The sequence below is a fragment of the Aplidium turbinatum genome, chromosome 3, assembly GCF_918807975.1.
Source record: "Aplidium turbinatum chromosome 3, kaAplTurb1.1, whole genome shotgun sequence".
Classification (NCBI taxonomy): domain Eukaryota; kingdom Metazoa; phylum Chordata; class Ascidiacea; order Aplousobranchia; family Polyclinidae; genus Aplidium; species Aplidium turbinatum.
The window spans coordinates 40,836,698-40,862,966 of record NC_137474.1 but is presented as its reverse complement, the minus strand read 5'-3'; the positions used below and the strand labels follow the sequence as shown (position 1 = coordinate 40,862,966).

At 36.3% G+C, this 26,269-nt stretch overlaps 2 protein-coding genes across 2 annotated transcripts; both read right to left on the bottom strand.

Annotated features, from left to right (window-relative positions):
- Positions 1 to 156: 156 nt before the first annotated feature.
- LOC145766889 (uncharacterized) lies at positions 157 to 14,683 on the bottom strand. Its single transcript, XM_082578589.1, has 16 exons — positions 14,655 to 14,683; positions 13,672 to 13,890; positions 11,766 to 11,972; positions 10,752 to 10,969; positions 9,992 to 10,220; positions 8,429 to 8,586; positions 7,966 to 8,221; positions 7,303 to 7,436; positions 6,715 to 6,843; positions 6,320 to 6,408; positions 5,064 to 5,259; positions 4,177 to 4,468; positions 3,935 to 4,054; positions 3,621 to 3,754; positions 3,163 to 3,423; positions 157 to 2,698 (listed from the first exon to the last, which is right to left on the bottom strand). The coding sequence occupies exons 2-16, from the start codon at positions 13,767 to 13,769 to the stop codon at positions 2,292 to 2,294; spliced, it is 2,928 nt and encodes a 975-aa protein (XP_082434715.1). The 5' UTR covers positions 13,770 to 13,890; positions 14,655 to 14,683; the 3' UTR covers positions 157 to 2,291.
- On the bottom strand, positions 14,645 to 26,269 carry LOC145766811 (uncharacterized). The gene is made up of 5 exons (XM_082578517.1): positions 26,254 to 26,269; positions 25,940 to 26,047; positions 16,628 to 16,701; positions 15,519 to 15,677; positions 14,645 to 14,809 (listed from the first exon to the last, which is right to left on the bottom strand). Exons 1-5 carry the CDS (start codon positions 26,267 to 26,269, stop codon positions 14,645 to 14,647), a joined length of 522 nt encoding a protein of 173 aa, XP_082434643.1.

The window sequence follows — 26,269 nt, the reverse complement described above, 5'->3', positions numbered from 1 at the left end:
GCGAAACACAATGCTCGCTGTTCTATAGTGACTTAGTGAGTAGTCAGGTAGTGCTGACGCCAGGAATATCGCTCCTTCTCAACAAGCATTTTTCTGTCGTGGAACAATTGCCAGCATCGATGGCTATGCTTTCATGAAACAGACAAGTATTTTTGCAAAAGGTTAAATATTTTCAATATAATTAGTGAAAAAGGGCGTAGAAAGTAAGCAAGATATGATTAAGCAACACTTTGCACAAAAACACTTTCAGAAAACAATTAATGTTTAAGAAACAAGCGCTCAGTAAACGTAGCGACAGAAATCGTTTGTCTTGTGTGGGGTTAATGAACCCTGATGACGCAGGCAAAACGTTGTCACGTGATAACTATTTGACGTTACTTACAACACCATCGCCAGATAACTATCCAATCAGACAGCAAAATTAACCACAAGATCAAAATTTAAAAGTAGACCTGGTCTAGAAAAGATAATAATCATTAATGGAGTAGGCTACTGTTATACAGCTGGAGATTATGACTAATTTTTTTAGGTTAGCAATCACAAGATAATATTACAACAAGTATATAACTAATACAATTGAGTAAATAGAATTACTATTCTCGAAGGGACCTTTGTTTTAAAAAGTTCGACAATTTTATCTTCACTTTTCTAAATTTTCTCAGCTTACCATTGTGCTGGGCATTGAGCACTTTATTGTGATCATATATCATATATATTGTTTATCGCTTGATAATTCATGTTGATATATCACAACATGATAGTTGCATTATTGCTGATAAACTAAGGGTGTAGGCCAGCGGTTCCCAACCTGGGAGTAAATTACCCCTGGGGGTAATATGCGATACTTCGGGGGATAACGCGGACCACAACCACGCTAAAAAGTAAATGTTGTTCTCCGTTGCGAGCGATCACTCCAAAAAAGTTTTTTGTCTGAAGCATAATGGTTAAGTTCTTTTACGAAGTGTTTTATTCTGGGTAATAATCGCTACGTTTATTTGGGTAACGGCTCGAAAAAGGTTGGGAAACACTGGTTTAGGCAGTAATGTAAGAATTTTGATACCACGAGGTAGTAATTGCGTTTCCACAAATGTCCAATATTAAATCAACGTGGCAAGCTAGTTTTGTAGCGACTCTAAACCACCAACTTTCACTTCCGACCAGCTAAGAGAGAGACCGAACAATACCTTCCATTGCTTTTAACAGGTCAAAGTTCAATGCCCATAAACTGCATACGATTGAAACGTCCAATTAAGTTCACTTGGCAAATATGTCTAAACAGCAAAATCCGTCAATTTTCCATTGATTCAACGTCTGCAGACGTTAAATCAATGTAAAAATGACGGATTTTGTGTCTATAGTACCAAAAATATGGAATTCAAAACTAAAAGTGATTAAACAATTAGCTAAAGCATTTTAAAACTTCTTTTAACTCCAGTAAACAATGTTTCACGTAAATAGTTGTTGCACCAAGTAATGCAGTAATCTTTGGGTGCCAATTACAGTACTACGACATATCCAATTAGTATGACGTAAATGACATGAAATGACAACTTACTGACGTCATACTGACGTTATACTGATCGATGGAGAACCCGTATTGAGCTGAACAAGTCTTTTTTGCATAAAGTTTTAGTTCTTACAACATCGACATATTGTGATGAAAATAAACCGTAACATTAGCGCAAAATTTAACACTAGCTTAATGTTGGGTGAACTCACGATTTTTATGCATCTCTACAACTCTTAGGAGAATATATAAGCCTAAAAAATAGTAAAAAGTAAGTCACAGCTTCCAAAGATAGATTTAGTACGAACAATAAAAAAGGGCAACATTTGACAACAACTGCAGCTTTTTTTCTTTTTTTGGTGAGTACAGTTAAACTTCGACAAAAACAGCAAGTTTTCAGCTGCTATAGTAAAAAACTCAATGCAATATGATTGTTTTTTTAGTAAAACTGGACGATCAACATTAAACAATATAAAACAACTTTGCTACAACAAGTTTATCGACGCGTTTCCTACCAGACACTGTTTGTGACTGGGAATAGCCATGGTCAAGCCAACACAGAAAGAGTTGGTTAAATCGTGTCTGTAGTTCGGACAAGTGGCCTGATCGTCTTTCGAAAGCTCGTCAGTTCAACACCAACCTAGAGCATGAAGATATCAACAAAATACTCAAATGATGTGCCTGAATGTGGATACGAAAGTTGATTTTCCTTTTTCCCGTCCACTTGATCTAACTCTTTAAGCATTAGACATGAGCCTGGGATATAAAGCAGAAGGTTGAGACCTTACACAGTAGTAGCTCGTACACTCATAGACGGTTCTGTGAAAGGAATTTGTTCCTGTGTGGTACGCGATTCATCTTTTGACTTGGTACAGATTTTGCTCTTCAAAAATTCCCAAGCCATTGAAATAAAATTGGAATAAAGCAAAGGGTTCAATGCGCTAGTGATGGGAAGTAGTACAATAGCCGCCACTGCGTACGCATCGTCTGACAAAGGGACTCCGCATAGCTTCAGAAGTGCCATCAAGGTTAAGGGCAACCAGCAGGCAAGGTTGCTCGCAACCAGACGAAATATTCGAGCTTGCATAGCGATGTTTTTTGACGCAGCCGCTTTAAATGAAGCGGTTCGTTCTGGTGCTCTGCTGCCCGTCAGCGGCTTCGTTGATTGGGTTCTCATCACGTACGAATTGCCTGCAGAATTATAATTGAGGTTTTTATTAGCTCCATAAACAACAAATAGCTAGTGAACATTAATTGAGTGGCTATAGAAAACTGCAGACAATATATCGTTTGGTATATCAGCTGGTACAAAACAGCTTTTGCACAAAATATTAGAGCAAGGATAGCCAAAAATGTTACAGTATGTGCCGGCAATATGCTGTAAACCAATTGCAATACCATCTCATTCATACATCTCTCATATGTATTACGAGTCAATGACAACAAACAATAACATAACCAAACATAACCAAAGTTTCAAGCTTCGGGATTAAAACATCTTCATGTAAATGCTTGTTTTTAAAGTAAAATATAAAAAAGGAAAGCCCCTGTTTGACACTTAGCTGGCCAGGGGTTGAAAAGAAGTTTCCCCCTTTCAGATACAGCCCTTGCAGTAATTACTAAATCGAACGTTGAAATCCGAAAAGAAAACCTACCTTGGCTGTATTGAGTCGCCATGCCTTCAACTTTTGAGACTGCCCCTTTGTAAATGATAATATAAGCAACAACTACGTAGAGAAAGGCAACAAGGTTGATGATCGTGACAGAAGCAGAGAAGACGACCGCGGCGTCGGATGCACTGGCCAACATGTTTGGGATGCAGACGCTGTGCTTGCTGTAGTAGCCGAACTTCACAAATGTGCTGTTGCTGAACTGTCCCAGTTTAACAAATGACTCAACGGAATTCCAGCTTTTGTCTGTAAAAAATATTTGTGTTGATTTTGGCAACCCTGAACAGATGCAACTTTCATGAAAAAATATAGAGCCCAAGTATGGATATTAAACTGATGTTCAGCATACGTTTCGAAAACTAAACTGTCTTCATCTTCAGTTCTATTAAACATTTCATTGTTCAGTGCTATTATTGCCGGTTAATTGATACTTAATCACTCACCTGAATACGATGAAAGGTTTCTTGTCAAGATCATGTATTTCTTGATAAATAACAATGCCTCGCTTTTCTTTACAATGTCGCTATCAAAAAACGGCAGTGGGAACCAGACGGCACCACAGAAGTAATCAGAAAGCCTTGATAAAGAAATAAACAGCAGTTATATTCCAGCAATTGCTGAAGACATGTCTCTGTGCAGGTAGGTACTAGGTAGGCTTCCTTGCCTTCCGGTCCAGTTAATCCAAATCTTTAACTAGAAAAAAGCAACAACAACAACAACAACAACACTTATATCATCGCTTAACCACCTCACTTACCAGTCCAAGCGTGGTAGAACCATCGTCACAATGACAAGTATCCAACCAGCAGCGCATATCATAGCGATATTGTGTGGTGAGAACGAAGATGTACGGAAAGGGTGCAAGACCGCACACAACCTGGTGTGCAAAAAATGTTTAAAATGCCACTTCGGTTTTCAAATTCTTGAATTCATCAAAATAAATAAACCTGTAGGTTTCAACACGACTTTGGCATTATAGTTGAGAGCAAACAAACTTACCTATATGAAGTCATAATGACAAGAATGACAACTGCAGCTTCTGTGGCAACGGAGTTGAGCAACCCCAGGTTGGCGCAATCGTAGCTTGTTCTCCACACCTTGTCATTGTGGCAGTACTCCCCGGAAAAGGCGACCGAGTTGACAGCCAGTATGAGCAGGTATACACCGGTTAGAAGATCAGCACACCCCAAGTTAAGCAACAACACTCTATTACACATGGCCACCTTCTGATGGTTCATCTTCGGCGTTTTGTAAAAGATATACAGTTGATATGTTACCACTGTAGTATTGCCTGAACAGAACATGCTATTAATAATGAAAAAAAGATTTAAGTTTTTGCCAAAAACTTTTTTCATTTGTAATCAACAAATAAAAGAACATCTCACTATATTCTTGATATTCAACAGCGGAAAAATTAAGGTCCAGATAACGCTTTACATGACGGGTTTGGCATTACTTGCTCAGGCGAAGTAAGTGCCAAAAAAAGATTCTAATGAAATTCTGAACATAAAGAGAACATCATTTGCAACAGCTAAGTATAAATCATTAAGTATAAGCTAAGTGTTTGAAGCAAATTGTTGAAGCATTTCGACTATAAATTGTTGAAGCATTTCGACTACAAAAATTTAACAGGAATAGAAAAGAAGAAGGCAATCGTTGCAAGGAAAGAATCGGGGGGGGGGACAAAACCAAATTTGGATGGTGATGATGATGATGAGGCAATCCCTAATGGTACAGTAGTAGGGCGTTGAAAATTGTACTGGTACGTTCCAATGGTTAAAAATAATACAGGCATAATGCAGGACGACCTGTAGAGCCACAAAAATAAAATAAAAAATAAAAGCAAGAGACTAAAAGAAGAGACTTCAACTGCCAAATCAACATACCAACAATAGCAATAGCAGCCATCATCCACACTAATACTTTAAGAAATGGATTCGCTATCATTTCTGTGCTAGATGCAAACGTCCCTTCAAGTTGTTCTTTGGGGCATTCGTCACTTTGATCGCTGCAATCATCGTTACCATCAAAACGTACGCTCTTAGGTACAAATAGTGGATCTCCGTTTTCGCAATAGAAGTACTGCACAGAAATGCAAAAATTAGTCATGTTGTAATATGGTTTTGCGATTGTATGTTGGTACAAGACACGAAAACAAAATCGTTTTCTACCTCATTTATTTTATAAAGACATTGCTGCACAGGGGTGACCATATGCACCCAAAAGGGAGTTACCACTATTTCTGAAACTCTACTGCCGGGGCCAAGTTTTTTTACGAATAGACTTTCGCGTCCCAATTGTAATCTCGCTTTGTTATTAGTTCCCTGTAATTTCATGGAATAAGAATTTTGGCAGATCCAATCTAATCCCTCTGCACTGGAGTAGACATCGGAACGATTTAAAAAAGAAAAGACAACTTTTTCAAGCTGAGACATTCTTCACCTGAATTCGTAGGATCACAAGAAAAAGACGGAAAATTGACAGCTCAACAAAAAAAATTTTCATACCACGTAGACTTCGACAACTGATTTAACTAATTTCGGGACTTTGAATCAGAGCTCGTATTTCAGCTATCACAGCTATCATCAAGTTTTTTTTTAGATATGAAACTTGTCAGGGCATTTGTCAATTTTTCCAAATTTAAAAAAATTTCCATGGCACCAACATTTATACATGTAGTGCAGCATCGACAGGTTTATATCGTGGAAACAGAACTGGTTTAAACAAGCTTACTGGCTAAAAATTTGCTTCTATTGATTCAGGATTCTCTTTTGTGTATGATAATAATATTTTTGTCAAAAACAAAAATTGCGGTTAGTGAACTTATTTCTAATATTTTTTCCCTCTGAAATAAGTTATTCCATGTACCACAGCATGTACATTGTATAATTGATTAATTGTATATCATCGCAACATGAAGATATAATTATAGGAAATATGTCATTTTTTTGTAATTTCTCAAACACTTGACGGAGAAGAAGAAATCTGAGCTCAATTTCAGTAGATCAACTCCAAAATTAATCTAAATCAGTTTTCAAAGTTTATGCTACAAAACTTTTTTTGTTTAAAGTAATCGCTAATAAATCTTTGTTGTAGAGTGATACTACACAAACAATAAATCCATAATGACGACACTACTCACTTCAGGACAATGCATTTCATCTCTTTTATCGACGCAATCGATTCGTCCATCACATTTTTGTGAAGAATCAATGCTGATGCGGCCATCAACTAAAAACAAAGGATATTCTGAGCTCATAACCTCCTTTTTTGGATTTGAAATTCTTAGTTTAGATACGGAACTCCTGATTTGGATTCGAACATGCCAAAAGCGTTACGAATGTCCAGGTACTGTCAGCAATGAAGGGTGACTATTGTCAATTGAAATGCAAATTTGGCAGTTGAAATGTGACTACCATAACTACGCCATATTAGCGTGAACAGCCCTCTGAAAGCTAAGCATTTATATATGAAGCACTGAGTGACAAGCAATAGTTAGGGCAACATCAAATCAAACATCATCCGCCAACTACATACCAGTGTCACATCGAAAGCGTTGGGGGCAGTACTCTTCGTCTTCACCTAAGATTTTGCAGTCAATTTGCCCGTCACACACCAAAGCTCCCGGAAGGCCGAAGAATTCCGCCTCACTCGAAGAAAGAATTCCTAAAAACAACACAGATAGAAAACGGTCCCGTCTCATCTACTCTAGGCGTATTTGTAATCTGCAGGTGGCTGCAGCAGATGAGGTTGATTGACCAATCAGAAGGCAGGATCTAACGTGGCAAAAAGAAATGTTCGTGAGAAAAAGTTCAGTCGATTAAATTTCATTCAACATTTGCTGCTAAAAAAAAACAGCACAGCTGGAAAACTGGCTAAAAAAAAACAGCACAGCTGGAAAATAATTGTGCATCATGGTAACGAATATTTGAGACTCAGAGCATGCTTTCAGGTGACTGCTAGTAAAATATACTTTTATATTTGCCCATATGCCCATTGGATTTTCAGTTATAAGCAAACTTACAGATGGCATGTCGGTCGTTGAACGAGGATCTACGCAATGTACCTGCCACGTGTATGCGTATACGTAGTGCAATGATTAAAAGACGTTGAAACAATGTTTACCTTTCGCGCATGGGAATCGTCGTCCTCCTCTCAGCCTCCCGTCGACCGTTGAAGAAACGTTTTCGCAAAACTTCGGCACAACATCACACGGATTGATGGGGTCACATTCGTCGGCAAAGCCAGCACACTCCGGTCTTAGTGAAAATATTAGAGTTAAAAATGTTCTTAAATTCCTTATACCCAAGCACATTACAAATTACAAACTCGTTTCCTGACCTTTTACAGACCTTTATCATTCTAATTCTCAAAATAGTACCATTGATAATGATAATAATGGTATTGATAGCGATGATTGTAACACTAAATAAATTATTGTCAATAAATGTTTCCACATAGGAAATGTACTCATAGCAGATATTCGTTGCTCTCAGTTTAAAAAGCAAACCGATCCAACTCTACCTTATGGTGGCTCAGCCAAGTAGTATGCTAATTGAGGGAAATGCATCGGTTTTTATGCATAACCTCAAGTCATATTAAGGTAATATACTCGTATGCTTATCAATATGACGACATAGGCCATTTTATCCACAAACCACCCCAAAGAAAGATTATGATATTAAAAGTTAAACTTTTAAACAGATTCAAATATCACTTTCTTCACTGTGAAGCAAATGATTTATAGCACAAACTAAAAAATGTAATTATGTGACGTCACTTTGTTACCTTTGATCACATCTGGTTGCATAAAGTGGTCTCAACTTGCTTGTAGTGCCACCTGACGGACAATGAAATTGGTCTTTGTCGTGTTCTTCCTTCCCACAATCGTCTTCGTCCAAATGTTTGGGTTTTTTACCGGAAAACATTTCTCTATCTCCACTTTCACAATCAAAGTTGCCGTCACAAATACGGGAAAAAGGAAGTTGGTGAACAACCGTGATATTTGGATATTTCTTGCTTGTAGTAGGACAACTAAAGGATCCTAATCAAAAAAAAACAAGTTACTTTGCATCTGTGCTTGGAGTTGCATCTTCAAAACGTAAATCAAACATGAAAAAAAGCAAACTTGAATACTAGCTTGAACATTTGAGAAACAACTAAAGATTTAAAAAAAGATAAAAAAACACATTGCGTTAAAATTGAACGCAAACTAAATCAAGGTATTTAAGTGAAAAACGGTAAAATTTACCAAGTTGGCACTGCGCAGTGTCGGCACAAATAGCGTCGCACAAATCTGAGGTTTTGTGGGCACATGCACACTCGTCTGAAAGATCAGGACAATCTATTATCTTGTCACAAACTTGATCCATCGATATGACCATGGAATGATCGAAACACTCAAAGCACCTGCACCAAGACGAAAGTTTTATTTGCTAAAGATTTGCAACACAAGTAGTGGCGCAACCGCCTCTTAAAAAAGCTACTAATGAAGTCCGGAAAGATGGTGAAATTGTGTGGCGGAAGATATGAAAATAATGGGAGTGGAGGAAGATGCTGCTGACAGAGTGATGTAAAGGACCGTACTAGTCTACACCGGCTCCCTATTTGAAGTGTGAATAAAACCAGAAGAAGAATTAAGTATTAAACACTGCTCTTTCTAATTATTGCTTATGTACCATCACAAATGCTGGCTGAATTTGCATCAAAAATACGGAAAATGGAACTTTTAGTTGCACTTTATTCCAACACCCCAGTTAAGTTGTAGAGCATAGACGTGCTGTAGGCTATATAGCTGTAGTTGCTACAAGAAGTTGGTTCAACAGCAATTAAGAGCATTATAGTAAGACAAGAAAATGACATGCTTAAAGGTGCACATGAAAATTGACTTGATTATTTTCCGTCCTTTAAATTTTTACCACCAAGCAGAAGCTTGGATACTAAGGGTTTAGTGAACCAGCAGCGGATCATTCACAGATGAAGCAAATTAACCGATTAAGAAGTTTACTTTATCGACTGTCTGTTTTCCTTATGCACTAACCTTAATCCGCTGATTAAAATTGCTTCTACCTCAATTGTTAATCCGCTGTTAAATTTTGAACAAACTAATTCCCATTTATTTACAGTAATCAGACGATTAGATTAATTAGCTGCTGTTAGTGCATCCAAGTCGATAAGCTACATGGATAACGTTTGAAGAAGACTTAAACGGCACCACAAATTTAACGGCGACTCAGAGTACAGATAAAAGATTTTTAGTAAACAGACAAAATTGCTCGCTCAACAGGTATCAAAAAATTGTGCAAATAAATGTTTATTTTTCTAATCGAAATTGCTTGCGCGGCAATAATTGCGATAACAAAACGCTGTGGTCACCTTAAAAAACTGTCACTTTTAAAGCAAGCATTGTGATGATGATAAATATAAAGTATTTTCCTGTGTGACTAACAACGGAGACTCATTGCTTCTTTGCTGAATAGCAAAACTAATGCTCGTAAATAAACCACCCAAACTTGCCCTAATTCTAACATAAAAACAAAACTGAAAAAATTTTACTTGTTGGTGATTTTTTACAATATGAAAAAAATATATTTATCCCACAATGAAGGATTCCGAAACTTAATCTCTTCACCTCCTCAATGCTTTTTCAGTGTAAAGCGAAAGTTTTTTTTTGGAAAATGGACCACCGTAACTTACACAAACGCTACACTTTATATCTAACCGAAAAATGATTACTCGTTGATAATTTATTTAAAAAAATTAATATTTATTCTAGAATAAACCATCTGCAAATTCAACCTCCTTTTTATTTTACCTCCATGTTCCGTTACGAAAACATATGTCAGCATCATCACTGCAGTCCCCAAAACCGTCATCGATCATAAATTGGGGGAGAATGCAAGTAAGACCATTTGATTCTGGGGTCTTCATGCGGCATTTGAAACCAAAACCTTTTCTTTTTTCATCCTGACCATCATCACAATGAAGAACAGAGTCACAGAAGTTGCGACGGAGAATGCAACGACCTTCCTCTTGCTCTGATCCTAGGGAGTGAAATAAGGAGCAAGTGACCATTAAGGAGTAAAATCCAAAATTGAAATACACTTTTTTTATTTGAAAAAAAAAAACAAGCAACAAAGTGGCATTTATCATTAGGCCAAGACAAAAACGCGAACTTCTTCCGCTGTACATCATATAGCCCTCTTCAGGCATTCAAAAGACTGATTTCCAACGCACAAAAATAAATCTTTAAATAATACTAAGATGCTACAAAATAAAAACGTAGAAATTACTATCTTTTTAAGTTATATATGATACATTACAACTGTAACAATTAATCAATCAATCAAGAAAAAAAGGAATAATCATTCAAAACCATTTGGAGCATGCTTATGGTGATCAACCTATTGTGCAAGCAGAGCAGGTACTCTACCTCAAGATAACAAGTGTTGTAAATTTGCATCGCTTCAACGTTAGGGCACATTGAAACAATAAAAAAACTGGCAACTTAGGCAACTGAAGTAAGTAAAATTCTCTTTGGAAGATCAATCAAGTCATTAATTGTATTTAACTACCTGAAATAGCCGAACAATGGACCGCGTCTTTGCAGTCGCACTCATCGCTTCCGTCGTCGCAATGTGAGGCACCGTCACATTTGTGTCGCACCGACACGCACGTCTTCAAGTCGCTGCGAACGTCATCCGTTGCTATGGCAACACTTGCGTCGGCGCACTGGAAGTGAGTTGAACAATTTCCTTCCATCTCATCGCTGCAATCCAAAACGTAGAACGACCTGGAGAACAAAATACAAGACTTTCCTCAGTCAAATTTCCATCTTGCTTGTTCAGTTCTGTTTAGATTGTGGGAGAAAGACTCTTTCATCTAAATGACTTTTTTGGTTTTGTAGAAAGACTTTTGGCTACGTAGGCAATTACGAAGGAATACCGACGATGCTTAAAGCATGCTCGTTCGATGCTGCTTCGCGAGCGAACGCAGGATAAGTCATAGCAAGATTTTTTAATGAATTTTAAATTTGCATTAACAGTCTTATAAATATTTAATTTCCGAAGATAAACTAAAGTTAGAAAAAAACTAAACAATAATAATCCACAGAGGGAATTATTTATTTAGTGAGTATAATTATTTTCACCCTGCTTTAGATGATCGGATCACTTCAATTTAAACCCAGAGCAGCAATCAAATCGTAATGTCAATAAACTTAGTCATTCATCGAATAACGAGCTAACTGAGCTTTTTGTTAAAACAAGCATTCCAAGAAAACAATTTTTTGTTAAATTAAAGACGGTTGGGTTGTTATTCTTCTTCTATCGAGTCTTCTACATTTAGTTGACACACTACAGATCGACACATTCTTTTTCGACAAGTTGTATACTGAAAGGTCCCACTTACTGCACTTGGGTGGAAGCTGAGAGCCCACTCAAGGAGATGGTCCGCTGTTTGGGGCTTGGTGTCACAACTACACGTAACTTGGCCTTTGTTGTAGCCCCACTTTACCATTGCAGATTTAGTACGATCAACACCGCTGGTTATTATTGAAAATTAAATACAAGATCTAAATAGGGTTATACCTGTCTCCAAAGGAGGATCCTTTTCTTCCTTGCAGAAAATACGAGCCACAGTCCAGAGTGCCATCGCATACCTGACTATCAAGAATACATTTACGACTGCCCTGACAGCGAAACGATGTATCCTTTCCGTCCAGAAAGCAATCGCACTCGTCGCTTCCGTCTGCACAATCAACCCTTCCGTCACACCGGGATCGATTGTGGATACACCTTAAGGTACAATGCTCGTTAAGAGAAGATTTCAACGAAAATGGAAGACGTCATGCTCGACTTTTACCCTTGTTTGAGATCATCAGTGGTGCTAACAAGGAACGAAGAAACTCGAGTATGGCGTCTTTCATGTTGTTGTGATTCTTTCTATATCTTACCCAGAATAATACTTGGGAAAGATTAATGACGTAGTTTATTGGGATATCAACGTAAAGCAGTCAAATAAATCGTTGAATAGTTCTACTAGTGAGATGATAAATGAAAATTCCTGAAGAATTTTAACGAATGGCTCAGCAGTTCCAACAAATAATCAAAGTAACTGTAAATAGCAATAGATTCAACACCAGTAACTCTTATATTCGACTTTAACGTGCTTCACTCACAGCTTCTCATACAACTCTAATCTCGATCACAACTTTTAATAGCACCAACTCTCATCTACTCGTATTCAATAACTTCAACTTAAACTTCAACTTAAACTCAATAACTTCAACTTCAATTCAACTTTCAATCAACAATCATCTCAATAATAATCTCCATCTCTATATCAATTACGCAAATTACGTCCCTATTTATAGCAGGTTTGTTTTGACCAGTAACTTCCAGAAGGTATGATACATCATAAGAACTCATTGTTCTGATCAAATTTTGCTACCTGTAAATATCTTTATGACGTCATAACAACCTACTATCTGACAAATTGTTCGATCTGGTCGGAGAACTTTCTAGTCTTCTACATAATGCAAATTCTTCTAGAAATACATTACATAATGAGAATTTCGCAATCAAAGGTCACTAAAGGACAGTAACCGATAATAACATTTCGTAAGAATTATACAATGAAACAGTACGTTTAGTCAAGACACATGATGTAGCCTGTCCTGAGGCTTCACATATTCATTGTAACACATGTTCGTAGCCTTGGCTTTAGCCAGGGGATTTGTAGGCTTTTACAAATCCTCACCTCTCTATAACAGAAGATTATTAAGAAACCCAAGCAAATGACGTTAGATACAAAAAACGTAATTTAAAACAAGTTCAGCAGGATTGATGCCGTTCCAGTAAAGAATTATTGTCATGCAGCTCTCACAAACAGTTATTCCCAAGAGGGCAATAATTTCTGTTAAAAGAGAATTTTATTAGCTTTTTGAAGATTTGTTTGCAATACCCTTGTGAGTATTTCTTCACCCAAACACGTTTCCAAAAAATCCCCAGTGACAAGACACATAAGAAAAAAGAAAACATGGCTGATGTATTTGGATCTTGCATAACCCTCGTTGACTGTAGAGCATTTGTTATATTTTTTGCCTTAGCTTTGCCCTTTGCCTTAGCTTGTTTTCCAATCAATGAATTTATGAACTAATGCGAACGAACTGTTGCTATCAATCTTTGTGTTTGGTACATTACGACTCAGCTCTTCGGAGTTAAGTATCTGCTTTGTTTCTACTTTTTATGTGTGATTGTAATATGGACCATCTTGAGTCTGATGCATATAAATAAATAAAATAAATTTACATAACAAAAAGTGCACTAGTGTAAAAAAAAACATTTTTTTAAACGTGTTCATACAGAAATACACTAAAATTGTGCGCTAGATCTGCAATTGAAAAAGTGCAACTGTCGATTCTTGTATGCAAGATTGTGTTCCAGTTTGGAAAAATTCTAAACAACCGTTGTAGTTAACATGAAATAAACTTACTCTCCAGATTCACATATGAAAGTGAATGAGCAGTTGCACTCATCACTGGCTGCGTCATCTAAGCAGTCGTTCACTTCATTGCACAGTGCTGAGGACATTAACCGCTTTCTCGAGAACGGACATTCGTACGTGTCACATCTGTCATCTATCTCATCCTCTTTTCCGTTGCAGTCGGGATTACCATCGCATACCAAAGAAGAAGGAACGCATAACTTGTCGCTGGATGAAAGATGACAAAAAGTTGTGTAGTTGACGTTAGTTGTATAAATACTGTTGTGTAAAATCGGTCTTGATACATTCATGATAATTTTACAACACCTTCCAAGGCAGCAAAATCCGTCATTTTTGCATTGAATTAACGTGTACATACGTCAAATCAATGTAAAAATGGGTTGATTTGCTGAGGGAATAAGAGACACAAACGGCAGTTGCGTGATTTTGTTCCTTGTGAAGAAGCTTTCAAAGAAGTTATTATCACTTATCAAATATTGAATAAGAAAGAAAACCCCATAAACATAAAACAAAATTGCATTTAAAAGATTATACGCTAAAATTTACTGTATAAAGCTGTTTTAGTCGAGGGAACAAAATGGGTGGACCATTATAAAACTTTCATTAATCATCTTATTTAGATGTAATACAATTTTGGTAAAGAGGTGACTTTCTTCAACCATAGACAGATAAAACCAAGCAACCACACGGCATTTTTAACATAATACATTAACGTGAACATTTACTATACTATAAACTACGAACGTTTTATGCATTTCGTTTTTCAATTCATTGTGTAGATCGGTTATTTATTTTCAATGTAGATGTAAAATCAGTTATTTTTCGTTACTTGAAAAGGGCTAACATGTGTATGGCCGAAAACGTTCGTAGTTTATAGTTTATGTTCACTTTAATATATTATGTTAAATGCCGTTTGGTTGCTTGGTTTTATCTGTTTATTTACATGTGAATTGATGCAAAACTATCCACACCTTGTATCAATGAGACACCGCACAGAGCCTTCACAATCACATTCATCGGAGCCATCGGCACAATCGGTATGGTTGTCGCATTGTTTTGGTAATGGAACGCAACTCTCGCTTGCGGGGGTTTTACACCAAAACATCGTGTTTGTGGAACAACTTTTCTAAAAAGTAATACAGTTTAGTCAGGGATATCTACAGAAGATAACCTTGAGTCTAGTAACACGACTTTATTGCTAACTACTGTACTAACTAAGGTACAATCGAGTAATTACAAAACCTAGCATGGGAAAAAGGCAGAGGCGACCGAAAAAGAGATGTAGCCTATCATGATTCACTGAAAAATATCAAATTAAATAATAAGTGAGAAAACTGGAAACAGAAACATCCTTGAATAGGCCTGATGTTACGTTGGTAAAAGTTTTACCACAGTTTTCTTCCAATATTTGAAATTAGTTTCAAATTATAAACATCACACGTCAAAAGACAGATAAATTGTAAATGTAATACAAATCAAGAAAATTTTAGAAACAAAATCAACTTCAAGAAATAAAACCCCATATTTTAGGCCTATATCCAACCAAGACCTAAAAATCCAAGTTCAAACATAACCTAAACTAGAAAATGTAGGCTACTTAATATCCAAAATAGATGCAAAAATTACATTTTCTGAAAAAACCAATTGACAAAAGGAAACTGTTGTATTATAAACCTACAGCATTTTTAAACTGATTCCAAGTTTTTTCTAACTTGCTGTAAACAAACTCAAATCTGTATTCTCCCACAAAAACTTTGCCGCTTCATGACTGACTCTGATTTAATTATTTGTCAAGCCTGTTTAATTTGTAATTCATCAGAGCTATTCATCAGTACCTCATCAGAACAATCCAAACAGTCAGCAACCCCGTTACATTTCGCGGCATCTGGAAGGCATTCCTTGTCATCACCTTGAACACCGCTCGGCGAAGAAGAGTCTCCATCGTAGTTATAATCATCATCGCCATCTGAGGTGTAATCGCCATTGTCGTAACTCTTCAGTGATCCAAATGCATGAAATAAACAGATCAACGTAAAAGTTTAGAAGCTGGAAAAACAGTTTACCTTAACCGTTTTCTCTTGCTCTTAGTATCTTTTTGTTTTATATTTAGGCCTAATCCTATTTTTGATACGCGTGTAGGCAAAAGTGTCACGTCCATTCCCAAATCAGGGAGAGCAGCATATTGCTTGTTATCAATATACACAGAAAATTGTAGCTTGTTTTTAATTGAAAAATTGTTTATTTATTTATACAAAATTTTTATTTAATTATAAGCCTACTTATTTCTTGTTCGAGTTACTCTTGTGAATATTAGTTTTAAAAAAAAATCATTTTCCAAACTGGAATAGTGTAGAAAGCCCTACATAAGAACTTATCACAAAGAGAATAGAACTTATATTTCTATATTATTCTGTATGATTGATATACAGTACTTACTTATATATACTGCATGGGTAACCCTACATAAGAAATTATCATAGAAGGAACAGAACTAACATTTTGTATATTACTCAGTACGATGTACTTACCTATATATAGTATAATTATTAATATAATTTATTATTACCAGTATTTTTATTTAGTATATTTCATAAAAAAAATATTTTCAATGGCCAGATCTAATATAATCACTTATAAAAGCTTTCAGAAGCAAAGGTTGATTTGAAAAATCGACCAAAAGAAGACATAGTTGGTCAGAATTTCTTTTGGAGCATGTACCAAGCCCTTAAACGTAAATCGTCTTTTCTCGGATCTTGTAAATCGTTTATTCTTTCTTACAATGCTTGTAACATTTCCAAGAAACTTTTTTTCAAATTTTAGGTCCGTTGCCAGCCGTAGAGAAATCAATTCTTACGTCATAATATTAGGATCAAAATGATCCGTGAAAAAGTTCAACATGCAAGAAAGAAAAGAGCACTTTGTATTCAAATAAACATTATCTTACCGTGGTATTACAATCATCCACATCATTGTAGTCGACGAAGTTGTCGCACCGGAACGTACCAACCGGGCATTCCCCTGCAAAATAAAGAAATTTGCTCAACCATACACAGGGGGCTATTTGAAATTGATCTCATTGGGAGATTGCATCAAAAGACACAAGGTAGCAAAACGGCACCAAAAAATTTATGTCTGAAGGGTAGATATTGGAAAAAAAAAACTTTGTAAGTTTGATGACGGACCTCTATACAGCATTTCTGCAGTAAAGAATATAAACTGGTGCCTTCAGCATAGAACAAAAACGTTGCTGTGCTATGAACTCAAACGAGTCCTACCGAACACCTCACGCCGGTCTCAGCTCCAAAAATCTTACAACCTTGTTTAATGTCGACGTCACGTGACATCACATTGCCTTCCAGGATATATTAATTATTCAGCGCTGAACAAGGCAATAGAATATAGAATAGAGGTTTTCAATGAACGACATTTGTGACCTTTTCTTGTTTAAACCTGTGTTTCTTAGTTCAGTTTTGTGTCTGTTATTAGACTCGGTTTTCCAGGCAAGACTCTCTTTATATTGGCTGTGCCATTGCTTATGGCTATCATAATAGCTTAAAATCAAATTCCTTCTCGATTTGAGATCAACATTTCTCAATCATTTTAGACGTGTAACAACTGAATATAGATGTTCTCTTTCACAACTAACAAAACTGAAACTCTTTACATAGATGTCATGTCAGCAGATGCTGAATCAACGTCAAAACGACCAATTTTGATAGATTGTGTGCTTCCTTAGTGGCCGACTAACCATGTTCGAGTTCATCAGACTGAAATGTGTCGACTTGTTTTATTTCTTAGTGTGCTCCTTTTAGAATGAACAGATGCCAAATTATTGATGAGGATCTGCCAATCAAATCATGGTAAAAAACAACTTTTTAAACGCGATCTATTTGACGTGATGCAGAATGAGCGTTTAAAATACAGTAAATGAAATTTGTGATCTTGAAACGCTCCATTGGCAAACCAGTCATTTGAAAGAGGTGGTCTACCTAGACCGTTTTCACTGACTAATTTTATTGCCTTATCTATTGCTCCGACAGCAAATTATTCCTTTTTTACATAAATTGACACAATTTTTGTAGAAATTGGGTATAGATGTTTGAGCTCAGCCAGATGTCCTTTTTACATTGATTCAACGTCTGTCTGTAGATGTTGAATTAATGTAAAAAAATAACTAGCTGAATTTTAATATACATGCCCAATATCTACAAACGTTGTTAATTTTTTGTCTAAGCGAGTCTCCTACAACTCAGTAGTTGTGAACTGAGCAAATGGCAATTCAGCAAGCGACAACTGAGCTAACAACATTTCAGCAAGTAGCTGAAATAGACAAATGATGAACCTAAGCAAGTAAAAACTGACCAATCCGATGCTTGGCATGTAACAAATCTGCAAATTCAGTTTAGAAAGCGATGACCCAGCAAGTCCGATGCTAGATGAAAATTTCATTTGCTGACTTGGCAGTAGCTGAAATGTACTTGCTGGGTTGAAGCACTTGCTGAGTTGTCGCATGCCGAGTGGTCCGACTACCGATTTGTTTGGGTGGAAACAAGAAAATATTCGCGAAAAACGTAAGAAAGTTTGTAGTCACCACCAGACAAAGGTTGATTGTAGGTGGGAGCTCTTCGTGGATCTTACAGCTAAACCTCTACACGCCAGAATGCTGGATCGTTGATTGAAAGGGTACTCGGAATATGTTTTCAACTCGTTTTCAACAATGAATACGTTTTTAACTTGGCTCTTCCACCAGATTTCGCAAACGATTATGACCTAGCCCTATAGCATCACCAAATGAGCATTCAACTTACAGAGTATCATGTTGGTTGGCACTCAAAAGTTTTCATGTTTTTACAACTGTGCAAGTTATCAAGACCTTTCTTAGAAAAAGGGGTTTGCTGTAATAAAACAAAACCCAACTTTTCAAAGAAGATCAAAACTATTGATGATGAAACTAAAGAATCATAGTTTCCTTCAAGCAAGAGCGATGGTGCTCATATGCCGTGACAAAAAGTTTTTTTTTTTTGGACTCTTGGACCTAATAATAATAAATCAATAAAACTAAAAAAGTGCTTCACTTTTTCAGATCAAAATCTCTGGCGCGATTGATTATAGTCTGCGCAAAACAAATGCAACCTAAAATTTAATTACACAACAGAATTTTTTTAAGTTTTTCCTGAAATATGACTTTGGAAGAAGAAAGATGAGTTCAGTTTCAATTTCAGGCTCTGTTCTTTTTGTCCAGTTCAAAGGCATCTTTGTAAAAACCATGTAAAATTGATTTCACCTTTTCTGGCGCATTTCATGGCCAGCATGTGGCGTATTATAGTAATATTACCAATAGAATTGTTATTATTCCAAATAATAAGCTAATATCGGCGACAAAAAACTTAATAAAGTTATCTGATTTATCAATAATACAAACGAATTTATTTTTACACAAATCAGTTCAATCATAAACAGTTAAAAATCGATTTCGATCAGCTAGCAGCTAGATCAGGGGTTCTTAACCTTTTTTGTCTCGTTTACCCCTTGCCGAATGAAAACAGTAAAATTTACCCCCACCGTTTTGGTGGCCCCTTGTGATGTCCGTGTCCAGATTTCGAGGTCAAAAATCTCGTTGCGACTTCCACTGACTTTCCAATCATCAAATGTTGGAAAATTTGCCTAAATTCCTTTTTGAACTCTTCTACTCCACAGATCTAATTTTGTCTGAAAGCCCTGAATTTTATCATGTATATACATCTATAATGGTATCGCTTTTTTCTTGCATTTGCGTATTGAGCTGGTTCAAACTTGAAAAAATGTCTGTCAAGTAAGCCAATGCACCAATAAATTTGTTGTTGCCAAAGTGCTTACTCAACGGGGATTTGCGTTCTCGAAGAAAAATCTCGATTTCACCATGTAGTTCGAAAACTCGAGACAAAACAAGGCCCCCAGAGAGCCACCGAACTTCGGTGTGATAAAGGAGAACAGAGTGTTCTGATCCTATCTGATCACAAACCACTTTGAAAAGACGATGATTAAGAGCACATGCCCTGATAAAATTCACACATTTAACCATATGCTTCAATACTGCTTTCAAATATTCTGGAAGGGTTTCACTTGCCAGTGCATGTCGATGAAGGGCACAGTGAGTAGAAATGATGTTAGGTGCGCGTTTTTTCACCAGAGTTGTAAAGCCAGACTTAGCACCGAGCATAGAAGGGGCACCGTCTGTGCAAAGTGAACCCACATAATTCCAGGATATATTATTTTGCTGAAAGAAATTATCTATTTTTTCCAGAACATTAACCGCTTTGGTAGTCGTCTCTAAACTTTCGCACATCAAGAATTCCTTTTTCAACTCACCAGCATGCACATATCGACAGTAAACCAACAAATATGCACACTGCACAGTTCGACAAGTCAGTTGACTCGTCTAGCTGAAGACTAATTGTTGCCTCACTAGCTCAAATTTCGTCTTTGTGGTCGAAGTCCTAATTAGGTTGTGTACAGTGAAAATGTAGCACACATACGCTGCTGAAGTGAAACTGGTAGTCTACTTCCGTGGAGATAAAAGAGACGAAAACTTACAATAAGCATAAATTTGAATCAAAATCGAGTGCAACACTACCAGTTTTTTAATAACTAAAAAAAATGAAGTTTACCTTAATTTATGATTCAGTAAATTTACCCCCTCGGTAGGTGAAACTTACCCCCAGGGGGTAAATTTACCCCCGGTTAAGAACCCCTGAGCTAGATCATCTTCAGTTAAGCTTATTCAATGTGAGAAGATATTTCATTTTCTGAGACTGATTGATCAATACTGTTCAATTTAATTTTAAGCGTAAAACTTTAATCTGCACAACTCTACGGTGAGACAAAAAATCCTAAGCTCCCTTCTTACAAGGTAAATGTTACCTCCAAGCTTCTTATTTCTAGGTTGGGTCAAAACAGCGGTATTTGCATCATAAGCGTTACCAATGAGATTATTTTGGTTAAGTTCAAAAAAGATTTATTAACATCAATCCATGTACCGTAATAGCGAATCCAGAGGGGGTACTTCCTCACGTGAATGATCTATTTTTTTTTCATTTTTTGCCAAATTTAGTATATTTGTAACATAAAAACACAAAACAATCAAAACAAGACAAAAATTCATCAATATTTTCCGGGGAGCAAGCCCTAATTACCTTACCACACTAGTCATTTCTTCGAATTTTAACTTTTCCTCTGTACACTACTGTTAAAATGTTTGCCTCTTTTACGGCCTAGAGCCGCCCCAATGTTGTTTCTGGTCTCGCTACTGAATACACCAGAAAATAGGGGATACCGCACACTCGGAGAAAAATGACAAGATTTTGCAGGTCTTATTAAGCAGGTTGTATAACAATTAATTTTGTTGGAACAATGCAATGTCATGTTATAAACTAAATGAAGAAATGAGGCAAAGCAAAAAAGTGCATTTAAATGCATATTACCTTAGCAAACGTGCAATTGTAGCAGCTGTAATAAAACTTTAAAAGAATGTATACTTGGTTTAAGTTTAGGCCATGTGACTTTGTGGTGATATGTGAACAAATGTTGACTTTGCAACAAATGAGCAAATTTGATAGATCAGTGATTGCAAGATAAAAGCACGTAAGCAATTGTTTGAAGAATTAAGCTCACCATCGCCTAAGGTCAAACTGCTCAGATTTGTTGATGATTTCAAACCCACAAAGTCAAACTGAACATTGCGTTTCGCGCGCTTTGCAATTTAGATTCAACTAACGCAGCCAACCTAACCTGTACAATGTACAACTCGGCTATTAAAATACGTTTTTTGCATTGATTCAACGTTTGTAAACAATGCAAAAAGGACAAGTTTTGCCAGCTGGAAAATTAACAATTTTCACAGTATGCAGTGTGACTGCAAGAATTTAACGTTAACAAATCAAGGTAATAATAAAAAAGCCCTGTTACGAATTCTGCTCAAGTATGCACCAATTGTAGATCATAGATGTACGCGGCTCATAATCATTGGTAGTTTTTCTGACGTTTACAAAGGGCATTGTTCTATCAATAAACAGCAAACTTTAAAAAGCAGAATGCATGTTTAATCATACCTCGTTTGAAACAATGTGATGACTGTAGTAACATCTGGTGTGGCTTTTACACAGGCTTATAGTTAGAATGAAATCAAATTTATAGTTATTTTTAAAAATATATCTTTATTGTATGTTTTAAAATCTAAATAGTTATAGAGTATAATTCACAAAAAATACTTGTATGCCCTTGCACACATATATACCCGTTATTTAAGCTACTGCAGAAAGAACATACAATCTGATACATGTCGGTTAATAATAATGAAAAAATAACGTTTCTGTCTGAAAATATAGACCGAAAAAATATTTTAATTTTGATGTAGAAATAACGTAAAAATAATGTTTTTCACTAGCTGGGCACTTCTTCTATCCTGCAGTGGTTTGGAACCCAGTAAATGCAAATTTAATGTAGTGCATTGACATAGAAAGCTCAAGAAAGATTTCGCAAAGTTCTTTTTTGATAGCGTCATCAACTTGGTTACAGATTACGCAACGAAAACGCCATGGGGGATTCTTTACAAATTTGAACATTTCTGAATTAAGTATTTAATCAACGTAAAAAATTCGTCAAGTCAGTCCTTTGAAAGTGAAATTCTCAATAGCAAACGCATTACGTCATTCTATTTCGAAACGGGAAGTGGATTAATATGACAAATTCAAAGCAGTGGTGAAAAGCTGAAGCAGCCAAACTGTTCGTTTTATGCTCAAGCAAAACGCGAACATTAAACATGAAATTTCTGGCCTATTATAAAAAAATACTATTCACTCAAACAAAAGCACACTATACCGGTACTCACACAGCAAATTAACCATTTTTGCATTGATCCAACGTCTGCAGACGTTGCACAAATGTAAAAAAAACAGTTGATTTGCGGTCTGGGTTGTCAAAAGCATTAGTGATAAGGTTAGATATGAAAGCTATTTAATTTATTCGCTCATATTTGCTCAGATTTTGCGTCCGCATTTGCTTATAATTGTATTTGGTACAGAAGTTATTTACCAAACGATAACACTCTGTTCACCTTAATCTTTTAAGAGTTTTTAGCTGCGTTGGCATTAACCTGTCTAGCTTCTTATAGACCAAATAGTGCCACTCTGATCAAGAAGAAGAGCAAATAAAGATTAACAACTTCAATGTGTGAAACCCAAAGAGGATGCTGTAATTAGAGCGTTTCTTACAAACTGTATTCTCTGGCACACTAGTCTACCTCGAAAGATTCTCAGGTGCAGCAAAACGTTTCGGAGCTTTGGACAAAGAACTATTTACGTTACAAATAAGCAAGATTGCGAGACTTGATTGCGCCTTTTAAATAGTACAATCTCGGATCAGTTTCTCGCTCCCAATAAATCTTCACTGAAAAAGAGAGTTATTTCTAAAATCATGATCATATTGTCTGAAGTGCAGCTAGTACCTCAAAATCACTTCCCGAAGGTTGCTGTAAACAAGTTTAGGTGGGTGGTAAACAAGCAATCTTTTTGGCATCAATGAATCAAGCAACCTTTCTACAAGACAAACTGAAAACTAGTCGACTTACAAAACAACTTGCTTCATCAAGCTGCTTTGTCGAGCTTCCTCTATATCTGTTGCAAATCCTCCTCAATGATGGGTTCAAAACGATCTGATTATTGTTGATACCTTTATGGTTCTGTACTAATGTTCTGATTTGACAGAAAGCAAAACGAAAAAATAAAAGAGTTGACACCGAATTGAGGATGTGCTTAATAACAATGGAACCTCGCTTTATTCTTATTTGGTTCCAACAACAAACACACCGATCAAATTTAAATTCGCAAAATAGGATTTTTTGAAGCAACTTAACTAGCTTTTTTTTGGTTATTTTCTTAGTGGGTCGTAACCTCAAAAAATTTTAAGAATCACTGGATTAGAGCCTAAGAAGTGAATTTTCATCAAGTGGATACGGTGCAGCTGCGGTACTGTTGAATGAAACGTCATTATAAGACCTGTGAACAACTGACCTAAAGTAAATGAAGAAATAATTTACAAAGCTAATTCTGCTGAGACGATAAAGGAAACAAATTCTTAACAAATGTATTGTGAATGTCAGCTTTCATTGGTTTTAGTGAAAAAAAATTGATTTAGCATGTAATTAATAGTGAAAAATTTCAAATTTTTTTAATAAATTAAATGCTTTTGTATCTGCTTTACGCGGATCCTCTATTGGCTTTATGTTAATCAGGGTTTAAAGTGTCGAAATTCTCTTTTTTTCATTCATAGATTTTGTTTGTCAATGTTCGTTCTATTTTGACAAAAAAACGTCGTTTGTGGCCAAAACGATCGATAATTTCCGCAATTGGAATGTCTAGACTTGCTGATTCTCAGCACCATTGAATTCCTTAGCAATACAATTTGAAGATAAACAAAGAGATTCAATTATGCGTATAATTGCTCTTGGAGAAAGCCATTGCAAAAGAAATAGAAGATATTCTGCAATTCATCATGCGTTGCTACCAGTGGTTGGCTAAAGCAATTAAACTGTGGCTTAAAACGTTTTCAGCACATAAATACTCAGAGAATTTTACAGTGAAAAATTGAGTAATATTATTAAACTCCTCAAGAACATAGGACCAGCTGAAGTGGCCTCACGATTTATTAACTCGGAAAATGAGAAACATTTTACTGTTGAACTCAGCTATAATCTCAGCAAGCAAAACCCATTGCTTTTAAGCTGATTTACAGTCTACAGATGTTGAAACAACGTAAAAAGGCGTATTATCTGGATTGAAGATCGCCATTAAATATTCAACGGCAGATACGACCATTTGCATTAGTGGTTAATCGTTAATGATAAATTCCGCCTGTCAAGAAAGTAAGTTAAATCCAAAATATGCGCAAACATACTAAATTTGACGTTTCCCAGACGGCAAATTCCGTTGTTTTGCTGTCTGGGTTGAAGACACAAGCGAAGGTAGTCAAAGAAGACTCATGAAGGCGTGATAAAACGTTCTTCTATAGCAGAGGTCGGCAACCTGCGGCTCCGGAGCCACATGCGGCTCTTTCAGCCCTCTGCTCTGGCTCCCGTGACTTTAAACACTGCGAGCTTGGGCAATACAAAAAAATTTTGTTGTAACTTAATAACTGCTCTAGGCTATAGTTTAAACTAGTTTTGTTGAAAATTATGACTTACAAATCCGTTTAGTATGTTTTTTTTCACCAAGATTTAATGCTTTTATCTTGCTAAGGAAAAAACCATTTAGGACTGTTAGGAATAATGGCGGCTCCTCACGGCTTACAATGCATGTATTGTATGCGGACAGATTCTGATTTGCCCGCCCCGTCTGTGAAACGTTAAAGAGCATATTGTTACGTGATTTACCGCACAATTAATGTTAGCATTATCTTATACCTGGCAGTGTCACAGTGCAGTTTGTAGTAGCCTGTAGTATTTTGTAAGCAGTTAAAAGTGTCAGATAGGCTACCTACTCTTTGTTAAATATGTAAATCGCCATTAGTTATTAATCAGTAACTTTGGCAAATTTGCCAAATTATTGCCAGTATACCAGCGTTATCTTTACTAGTAAGCCTAGTTTCCGTAGTCTAGAGCAGGAGCAAAATTCAGGAGCAAATATCGCATTAACTGGGTGAAATAAATGATTATTTGAAAATGTATGTTTTTACCCAATACTGTGCCCGTAGGTAGCCTACTAAAAAGGGTTGTGTTTAATAGTCAGGCTTTGTTTGTTGAAATTCTAGAATATTCGCATGTACAAAGCAAAAATTGAAAGAAATTCTACATGTTATGGCTCCGAATATGTCTTAATTTGAAGAAACTTGGGAACATTGGCTCTTTTAATGCTAAAGGTTGCCGACCTCTGTTCTATAGAATCTAAGGATTTGACTTCTAGTCCACAGGCTGATTCTAGTAAATCCAAGAGATAAGACTGATTCTAGCAAAATCTAGCTTTCTAAAAGGATAGTGTATCAACCTGCGTTCTATCACCACGGCAAAGCATTCGAGGTGATAAACGCTCAGAAAAAAAAACAGTGGAAATTCTGAAAAATCGTGGTTAGAAACGCCCGGCCAGCAAATCAGTCATTTTTTCTTGTCAGTCTTTTTGTTCCAATAATCACTTTCCAGATAACAATATCTATCTTTTTCACATTGATTCAACATCTACAGACGTTGAGTTCATGTAAAAAAGTGGATTTGGTTGGGTGCAATGCTTACCTGCAGATAGCACTGGATTCACGAAAATTCCAGTAAGAAAATACAGCAAACTAATCCCAACATAACTGTACAGAGAATGTTTTAGCATTGCAATGGTCTTAATGTAACCTGCAGCAAACAAGTTTAACGTTTACTTTTACAATGTTAAACAAAAACATTTCACAATATCAGCAATATGATACAACCTTCACAATTCACATCCTTTCTGACATTATCACCCGTGAGTACAACTTTTAAAGGAGTTAATGTTCTAAAAAAATACTACTGTATTAAGATAACTTTCTGGGAAATAGTGAACTTAAAGCTTCACTTACTGCAAGCATCAAGCAT